Source organism: Vigna unguiculata, chromosome 2, assembly GCF_037176805.1.
Source record: "Vigna unguiculata cultivar grain cowpea cultivar isolate G323 ecotype 2 chromosome 2, ASM3717680v1, whole genome shotgun sequence".
Taxonomy (NCBI): Eukaryota; Viridiplantae; Streptophyta; class Magnoliopsida; order Fabales; family Fabaceae; genus Vigna; species Vigna unguiculata.
Window position 1 is genome coordinate 163,581 of NC_140793.1, and position 10,698 is coordinate 174,278.

The 10,698-nt window shown below is 35.6% G+C and overlaps 1 protein-coding gene across 1 annotated transcript; it reads right to left on the bottom strand.

The window, feature by feature from the left end:
* Positions 1–8,325: 8,325 nt before the first annotated feature.
* LOC146888046 (uncharacterized) lies at positions 8,326–9,932 on the bottom strand. The gene has a single exon (XM_085669517.1). The coding sequence runs from the start codon at positions 9,930–9,932 to the stop codon at positions 8,334–8,336; it is 1,599 nt and encodes a 532-aa protein (XP_085525643.1). The 3' UTR covers positions 8,326–8,333.
* Positions 9,933–10,698: the final 766 nt, after the last annotated feature.

Here is a 10,698-nt window from a genome sequence, read left to right on the forward strand (position 1 = left end):
TATGGAAATGGACAATCCTGTAAGCATGGAATAAAGATATATTAAGACTATTGAAAGGAAAGTGTTGGTCATTACATTGTGGTATATTTGGGGGTGTGATTAAAGGTATTGAAATGCTAGTTGTTTTCATAGGTGTGGATGGAGTTGCTATATTATGATAATGCTGTTGTTAATTGAGAAAACATGAATAGACGGATTGATCATTGTAAAGTATAGGTACTTGATTACATATGATATTTGTAGACTAACCATAATGAGGATTCGATATTAGAGTCTCTATTTGGTCCTTGGAATTGCGTTATGCAGTAAATCAGACTAATTGAGGTGCTAAAAACCAGTAAAGTGTTGTTTCTGATATGGCGCCTGGCGACACGGTTGGTGCGCCAGGCGATAAGCGTAACAAGGGTGGAATACTGTCACGAGTGCACCTAGCGGCAGAGTGTGACCCGCCAGGCAGTAGACGCCACAACAATGGGTCTGTGTGAGAGTGGCGCCTGGTGGTAAGGGGTAACCGCCAGGCGATAGCGGAGAGAACAGGGGTTGCGTGCAAGTCTGGCGCCTGGCGAAGAGGACTGTACCGCCAGGCAGTCTGGACTAGTTTCGCCTGGCGGCGCTTGGTGTTGCGCCAGGCGGAAATCCAGCAGACTGTGACTTGTGTTGTGTTGAGTTTTAGCAATGATGCTATACTTGGATCGGGAGATGTTGTGCCATGAGCGGGTAGGTTCATGGATGGCGGTTAACATGTGATGATATGAGCGGGGAGGTTCATATCCAGTTACTCTCGCATGGGGATACGAGCGAGGTAGGTTCGTATGTTCCGTGCTCACGCTTGAGAAATGCCACGTGCGGGGAGGTACGGGACTGGTGGATCACATGTGTTGGACTACGGGCGGGTAGGTCCATAGAGCAGGACTACGAGCGGGGAGGTTCGTAGAGCAGGACTACGAGCGGGGAGGTTCGTATAGGCAGGACCACGAGCGGGCAGGTTCGTGTAAGCATCATATTTCCAGGTCCAAGGCTAACCATTTGTGTGATTGAAGGCTGAAAAGTCTTGGGGTTAAGGTCTTGGCCAAGAACTTTGTAGAGTGTATAAGATTGGGTGTATGACTTATTTGGTGATAATATATATATATATATATATATATATATATATATATATATATATATATATATAGATGTTTATATATTGTTTTTATTTTCTTAGCTCACCCTTTCTGTTTGTGTATGGCGATGATCGTGTGACTTATTACACGGGAGCAGATGTTGATACAGGTGATGCTGAGGATGCTCAAGCGACGGAGTGAGGGCTAGCTTGGGAATTAGAGCTAGGATTTTTCATTATATATTTATGATGTTTTCATTTATGACTTTGGATTTTGGAAATTGTAGAGCTTTATTACTACTACTTTATAAATTTTGGCGCGATATTTTTATATTGTAAATGTTCCAGCGTTGGGAATAATAACATTGCGACTTTTGAGATTTAATTGTTTATTTTAATTATTTATTTAGTAATATTCCTTAGGGATGTTACAGTAGTGATCATATTTTTCTAATTATTCTTATAAGTATATTTATAATTACTCGCTTAATTATGTATGCATTCTTGTGTGTGGTAGAGTAAAACTCTTTCTCTGTGGCTCTATAGAGCATTGGATGTCACCACAAGTGCACAACTTATCCGGGTCCAATATCAATGCATGTATCTAGATAATTGAGTCATATTTTTAGGTCTTTGTATGAAATAGGATGATTGGTTTTGTATGATTTAAGTGATTGTATTCCTTAATGATTAAATCTTTTTATATATTAGCTTACCCATTTGTTTGTGGCTTGTTTGTCTTGTCTTGTTTTCTTTTACAATGATCACCTAATTAGTGTTAGTAGAGGAAGAAGTTGTAGCTGGACTAGTTAGAGATGAAGAAGATGCAAAAGTATAGGTGGTGTTTAGGACCCCTGTGTATACCTTTTTGAAAACTCCAAATATTTAGAATATCATGTATAAATTTGTATTTCAGTTTATCTTTTGGATGATTGTAATGTCATAAGTACATCTTAGTAATTTATGCTTTATGATTATCAACTATGAAATGTTTCGTTTGATGGTTTTATGCTATTAAATGGGATGTTACATTTTTTGTATCATTACAGTTTGTTGGTTAGGAATTTTGTAGGTTTAGGCATGCTTAGCTTCCTTTGTGTGTTGTGTTCGTTAGTTATTGTTGGTATCGCGCAGCGGAATGACTAAACAATGGTCAAAAATCAAGAGGGGGGGGGGAATTGGATTTTTAAAAATCTTAACAGTTTTTTTTTAAAAATTTTTCTCAAAAATTAATTAACTTAAAGTAAAAGTTACTTTAAATGCAAGTGCAGATAAATAAGGAGTTTAAGGGAAGAGGAGCACACTGATATTTATACTGGTTCGGATCAAAAGACCCTACGTCCAGTTGTTAATCTCTTAAACAAGGAGATTAACTCAATCACTATAATAATCAAAATTACAACAGATTATATGAGAGAAAAGATTAGAAAACACCTCTCTTGAACAACCACAAGAGATGAACAAAACTCCCCCTGAATCTCACAGAGGATGACCAGCTTTCCTAGCAACAGCACAGCACTCAATCTTCTAAGAACACACTTAGAAAAAGTTATCGCTCACTCACACTAGGTTTTTCAAGCTTTCTTTAAGAATCTCACAGAGCCACACTTTGCAGTCACAGCCAAAGAACTCTGAATCTTAAAAAGGTATTTTTGAAGTTGAACTGCAGTTCCTTAAATAGAGTTCTCGAAATTTAGGTTTAAGAATAGAGCCGTTATGTTCCAACTGCCAAGGATAATCGATTATCACTAAGGATAATCGATTATTCCAGTAGGTTTTCGAAATTTAAGTTAAAAACTGAATCTTTATGTTTCAACTGCCAAGGATAATCGATTATCACTAAGGATAATCGATTATTCCAGTAGGTTTCCTGAAAAGTAAATTTTGAACAGGATAATCGATTATTTCAGGAGATAATCGATTATTCCAGTAGGTTTCCGAAAAATACAAGTTTTGCACAGATAATCGATTATCAATAGTGATAATCAATTATCACTGTAGTTTATCTAAAAATAAGAAACCTTCTAGAAAGACGAATGCCATGCTGCTGATTCTAAGTTTAATTAAACTATTCTACAATACACTTATTTTATTTTACAAGATAACATTTGCATAATTGAACACTTTGTCTTCATCTTGATCATCATTCAAAATCACTTGACTTCCTTCTTTTTGCCAACAATCTCCCCCTTTTTGATGATGATCAAAAATATGTTTAAGGACTTGTTGCAACCTGCAATTTAGAGACTTACAAAGAGAATGGTTAAAATAAAATAGTGTGTATTGAGCATTTTAAACTTATTCTCCCCCTTTTTTGATCATATGAGAAAAGGGTAGAGCTTCCCCTTAAATGAAATAATGCTTGAGGGCACACAGCAGGAAATAAAATACTTAATCATTTATTGATTCAGAAAAGAAAAAGAGATTACAAACAGTGGTAAAACATATGTTAGAGAATTCTCCCCGTAAAATTCTGCACTCATGTCATCATCATGAGTGAATTCCTCGTCAAACCTATTTTCTAAGTTGGAAATTCTAGTATCAATCCCCCTAATGAGTCCGACAACTTCTTCATGACGAGAGGTAGACAGAAGAAATAATTCTTCTAGTCTTTTGTTCATGTTGGCTATGTTGTCTTCTATAGAGAAAGATGAGCCAGCACCACTTGAAGAGCCAACATTTTGAGTAGCAGGAGGTATGGGATCAGTAGGAGGAAGTTCTTCATTTTCAGCGTCATAGTTGGGCATATCATCACGATGGACATAAGTATCGCCAAGAGGAACAAGTTTTAGCTGTTTGAGAGAGCTTTCAGCAATTTCATTGGCACGTAAGGTACTTGAACAAAGCTCCCCGGTGACATCAACTCCTTTGTATTCGCAAATCCTGGAGATTAAAAGGGAATATGGGAGAGGATATTGTGGATACCTCTTTGCTTTGAGCATAGTTTCTAGGATTAAACTAGACCATTTTATCGGAACGCGATTTAGAATCGCATACATGATGAGAAGGTCAGCCTCTGAGCACTGAGCATGGTTGGTTCCTCTAGGACACAAAATCCAGACAATTAAGTAATGGATGAGTCTTTCATCCATTTTTAGTCCTCCAGCCAATAATTGTCTCCCAACATCCTGTGCTGGGTTGCGTAAGAAGGATTGATAGGCCAAGATTCGATTGAAGCCAGCAATCCCATGGAGAATTGATTCTGCAGCATCATTGATGGGAAATTTGGCCACATTTTCCCAAATATCATTGTCGATGATGATGTCCACTCCCTTCACCTTTGATAGAGCAACTTCATCTCTGATCTTGAGATTATAGTAGAACACTCGTACAAGATCAGGATAGTAGGTTCCATGCATTTCCACAAATGGTCTGATGCCTTGAAAATTAAAGAGAGCAGGAAACTCAAAACCTGCAGTTGTGAATTTTCGAAGAGTAATGTACTTTGGAGAGATGAGTGCTTTGTTTTTCCAAATCTGAACGAATTCATCTCTTCGATCTTCATCCGAGATCCAACCTTCTATGGATGTTGATCTGATGGAAGGTTGAGTTGGACGTGGAGCAGTTTGTCTACGTGTAGGGATCTTTCTGCGAGATGATTCTGCCATGATGCTGATTGCAAGAGCAAAGGATGACACGTTTTAGGGTTTTGTTAGAAGAGAAAGGGGGTAAATGATGAGAGGAGTTCGTTTCTGCGTGAATAGTTGAAAATTGGACTCAGAATTTATAAAGAGAAGGCTCCCAACGGCTAAAATGCAAAAATCAAAGCAAATCTAGCCGTTACAACGACTATTTTTTTTTTAAATTTTGACATAACGTCGTGCACTAATCGATTATCCTGAGTGATAATCGATTATTGTTTCATAATATGAATTCCAGAAGTGATTGGTATGAGCAGATAATCGATTATTGTAAGTAATAATCGATTATTCCAGAACGATTTTGAGTATTTTGATCAGGGTCATGATAATCGATTATTCTGCTTGATAATCGATTATTCCAGGAATTTAGAACTTATTTTGGGAGAAGATAATCGATTATCATGAGTGATAATCGATTATTGAGTGTTGATTTACGAAAAAATCTCTCCTAAGCTCTTTCAAGAGACTTCTAATATCCCTAAATCTCTCCTAAGCTCATAAAATCTATCTTTGGCTAAAGGCTTTGTGAAGATGTCTGCCAATTGATGCTTGGTGTCCACATAGTCTATCACACAATTTCCTTTACTTATGTGATCCCTTAAGAAGTGGTGTCTAATTTCTATGTGTTTTGTCCTAGAATGCATTATTGGATTCTTAGTTAAGTTTATGGCACTAGTATTGTCGCATTTTAGAGGTATATGATTTAGATAGATACTGTAATCCTCTAATTGTTGCTTCATCCATAGGATTTGAGCACAACAATTGCCAGCAGCAATGTATTCAGCCTCTGTAGTTGACAAAGCCACACAGGCTTGTTTTTTGGAGTGCCAAGAAACTAATGAGCTTCCTAAGAGATGACAAGTACCACTGGTACTTTTTCTATCTATTTTACAGCCACCATAATCAGCATCAGAGTACCCTATTAAACTAAGTGATGCCCCAGAAGGATACCAAAGTCCAAAAGATATAGTTCCTTTAAGATATTTTAAAATTCTTTTTACTGCTATAAGATGTGATTCCTTAGGATTAGCTTGATATCTAGCACAAACGCATACAAATTGCATAATATCAGGTCTACTTGCAGTAAGATATAAGAGAGATCCTATCATACCTCTAAACATGGTTTGATTTACCTCAATACCTGATTCATCTTTATCCAAATAGCAGGAAGTTGCCATAGGAGTACTTGCTGCTTTAGCGCTATCCATTTCAAATTTTTTAAGTAATTCCTTACAATATTTAGATTGAGATATGAATGTCCCTTCATCCATTTGTTTAATTTGTAAACCAAGGAAGAAGTTTAATTCTCCCATCATTGACATTTCAAACTCACCCTACATTATGCTTGCAAAACCTTCACATAGAGATTTATCAGTTGATCCAAAAATTATATCGTCAACATACACTTGAACTAATAAAATGTGTTTATCTACTCTTTTAATAAACAAAGTTGAGTCTATTTTACCTCTTTCAAAATCATTTTCGAGCAAAAATGTGCTTAAGCGTTCATACCAAGATCTAGGTGCTTGTTTCAAACCGTAAAGTGCCTTTTTCAATTTATAAATATGATTTGGAAATTTGTAATCCTCAAAACCAGGTGGTTGTTCAACGTACACATCTTCTTTGATAAAACCATTTAGGAAAGCACTTTTGACATCCATTTGATATAATTTAAATTTCATAATAGAGGCATAAGCAAGAAGTAAGCGTATAGCTTCTAACCTCGCAACAGGGGCGTATGTTTCATCATAATCTATACCTTCTTCTTGTCGATATCCCTTTGCCACAAGTCTAGCTTTGTTCTTAGTAATATTTCCATCTTCATCCATCTTATTTCTGAAAACCCATCTTGTTCCAATCACTTGAAGTGATTCATCTCTTGGAATCAATTCCCATACTTTATTTCTTTCAAATTGATTGAGCTCTTCTTGCATTGCAATGCACCATTGATCATCTTGAAGAGCTTCTTGAACATTCTTTGGTTCAATCTGCGAGACAAAAGCAACATTCATACAAAAATTGTTCATATTTCTAGTGATTACCCCTTTTGAAATATCACCAATGATGTTGTCTAGAGATAGTCCTCTTGGTGACTTCCAGCATTTTTCAAGATCTTCAGATTGATAAGGTGGATTCTCATTTAAATACATCTCATCAAGGGCTTCCTGAATATATTCTTCATCACCTGTAATTTGCTTATTTGACTCAAGAGGGTTCACCTCAAGGTCCACAACTTCATCAAAGACAACATGCATGGATTCTTCAACATTCAAAGTTCTTCGATTAAAGACTCTATATGCTTTACTAGTAAGAGAATATCCTAGGAATATTGCTTCATCAGCTTTAGAATCAAATTTTCCTAAATTTTCTTTTCCATTATTTAAAACAAAGCACGTGCATCCAAAAATTTTAAGATGAGCAATATTTGGCTTTCTACCTTTAAATAATTCATAAGGAGTAATTTTTAAAATAGGCCTAATAAGCATTCTATTTAAAACATAACATGCAGTACTCACAACATCAGCCCAAAAGTATTTAGGAACATTATATTCATTTAGCATTGTTCTAGCTAGTTCCTCTAAGGATCTATTTTTCCTCTCTACAACTCCATTCTGTTGAGGTGTCCTAGGTGTAGAGAAATTATGCAAAATTCCATTTTTATCACAAAATTTTTCAAATGACTCATTTTGAAATTCCCCACCATGATCACTTCTTATAATCTTAATTTTCAAATCTTTTTCATTTTGAACTAATTTTGCAAATTTTTTAAAAGCTTTAAAGGCTTCACTTTTTAAGGTAAGAAAGAAGGTCCAAGTAAACCTAGAGTAGTCATCCACAATAACAAGAGCATAATAATTTCCTCCATAACTCTTAATTCTAGAGGGACCAAATAAATCCATATGCAATAGCTCTAAAGGCTTTGAAGTAGATAAAATATTTTTTGAATGAAAAGATGATTTTACTTGTTTTCCTTTTTGACAAGCAGCACATATTTTATCTTTTTCAAATTTTATTTTTGGTAAACCGATCACTAACTCCTTAGACATCAACTTATTCAACTGTTTCATGTGAATATGAGCAGCCCTTTTATGCCACAACCAAGGATTTTCTTCCTTTGCAACTAGACATGTTATATCACTAGATGATGCACAATCAAGATCAATTAAATAGATATTGTTGTGTCTCATACCTTTCAAAGCAATTTCATTAGAATCCTTTTGGTGGATAGTGCAGTAATCACTTTCAAAGATAACTTTGAGACCTTTGTCGCATAGTTGACTAATACTGAGAAGATTGTGCTTTAGTCCTTCTACAAGTAGCACATCCTTGATCTCCAGGGTATCTCCTCCACCAACATCTCCAATTCCAATTATTTTCCCTTTGTTTTTATCTCCATATGTAACAAATCCTTGATCCTTTCTTTTGAGATTCTTGATCTTCCTTTTATCACCCGTCATGTGTCTTGAGCATCCACTGTCAAGGTACCACAATGATTTTCTAGCTTTGGAAGTTAACTACAAAATAAAAAGATAATTTCTTTAGGTCCCCATTAACTTTATTGGGTCCTTGGGGTTAGAGAGATATAAGAATTATCTAGCAATAGGCATCCAAGTATACTTTCCATTTGGAACATCATAGTGTTTAATATTACATTTATTTGATGTATGCCCCTTTTTCATGCAATAAAAACAAGTAGCTAAACAAGTATTTCTATAGTGAGCAGTTCCTTTTTCTACCCACACTCTGCGAGTCTTTTTATTTTTAGGAACATATTTATTTCTACTTAGATTCTTCTTCTCAAAAGCATGTTTTTCAAAAGATTTATTTTCTAAAGCATCTTTAAGTTGTTTTTCTAAAATCATTAACTCAAACATATAGCTTTTGCAAGATTCACATTCAACTGCCTCAATTTCTCTATTTTCTAAACTTAAGATTTTATTTTTCAAAACATTTTCTTCTTCTACAGATTTTTCAAGATTGTCTTGTAATTCTTTAAAATCCTTTTTCAATTTTTTGTGAGCAATATCTAATTTACTGGATTTAGCAAGCAATTCTTGAAAAGCATCATAAAGAGAATCATAATCATTTTCATTGTCAGAAGAGCTTACCTCACTGTCAGAGTGATCATCATTGGCCATTAAGCAAAAGTTTGCCTCTTCCTCATCGGATCCTTCAGAGTTGGATGAACTTGAGGCATTATCTTCCCACGCTATGTATGCCTTTTTCTTAAAAAATTTCTTGCTTTTCTTTTCATCACTCCTTTTTGAATTTGGGCAGTCTGCTTTTACATGACCAGTTTCTCCACATCCATAGCATTTAAAGTTTGAGGAGCTTCCTTGATTCTCCTTCTTATTACTCTTGAATTGATTTCTTCCTTTAGACTTCATGAACTTTGTGAATTTCTTTATCATTAGACTGAGATTCTCATCATCATCAGAATCTTCTTCCTCTTTTTTTTTTTTTTTTTTGCCTTTGACAACCTCGGTTTTGAATGCAATATTTTTCTTTCTTCCTTGATCTTCTTCATCATTCAATCTTCCCAGCTCAAGCTCGTGCTCTCTCAGTTTTCCAAACAGAGCCGCCATGGTCATTGTTGCAAGATTCTGTGACTCCGTGATAGCTGTCACCTTTGGCTGCCAAGTCCTATTCAAAGATTTAAGAATTTTTATGTTAAGTTCATCAGTATCAAATGTTTTACCTAGCCCATTGAGATGGTTGACAATGTGTGTGAACCGCTTCTGCACATCGTAGATGGTTTCTCCCTGCTGCATTCGAAACATCTCATATTCTTGTATCAAGGAGTTCTTTCTAGCTTGTTTAACATCGTCAGTTCCTTCATGAGTCACTCGAAGAATTTCCCACATCTCGCGTGCAGTGGTGCAAACAGAAATTCTGTAGAACTCATCAAGAGTTAGAGCAGATGATATAATGTTTCTGGCTTTAACGTCATATTGAGCTCGCCTGTTTTCATCAGCAGTCCATTGAGCAAAAGGCTTTGGTTCTTGCACTTCATTAACAACGTTAACAGGCAAAAATGGTCCATTCAAAACAGCATCCCAAATACCCCTATCAACTGATTCTAAAAATATTTGCATTCTGACTTTCCAAAAAGGATAGTTTTCACCTGTGAAAAGTGGAGGTCTATTGATAGACGCACCTTCAGCAAAAGTTTGATTTGACCCTACCATTTTCGAAAAATTTGAATGACTATCAAAGCAAACTCTGATACCAATTGTTGGTATCGCGCAGCGGAATGACTAAACAATGGTCAAAAATCAAGAGGGGGGGTGAATTGGATTTTTAAAAATCTTAACAGTTTTTTTTTTTAAATTTTTCTCAAAAATTAATTAACTTAAAGTAAAAGTTACTTTAAATGCAAGTGCAGATAAATAAGGAGTTTAAGGGAAGAGGAGCACACTGATATTTATACTGGTTCGGATCAAAAGACCCTACGTCCAGTTGTTAATCTCTTAAACAAGGAGATTAACTCAATCACTATAATAATCAAAATTACAACAGATTATATGAGAGAAAAGATTAGAAAACACCTCTCTTGAACAACCACAAGAGATGAACAAAACTCCCCCTGAATCTCACAGAGGATGACCAGCTTTCCTAGCAACAGCACAACACTCAATCTTCTAAGAACACACTTAGAAAAAGTTATCGCTCACTCACACTAGGTTTTTCAAGCTTTCTTTAAGAATCTCACAGAGCCACACTTTGCAGTCACAGCCAAAGAACTCTGAATCTTAAAAAGGTATTTTTGAAGTTGAACTGCAGTTCCTTAAATAGAGTTCTCGAAATTTAGGTTTAAGAATAGAGCCGTTATGTTCCAACTGCCAAGGATAATCGATTATCACTAAGGATAATCGATTATTCCAGTAGGTTTTCGAAATTTAAGTTAAAAACTGAATCTTTATGTTTCAACTGCCAAGGATAATCGATTATCAC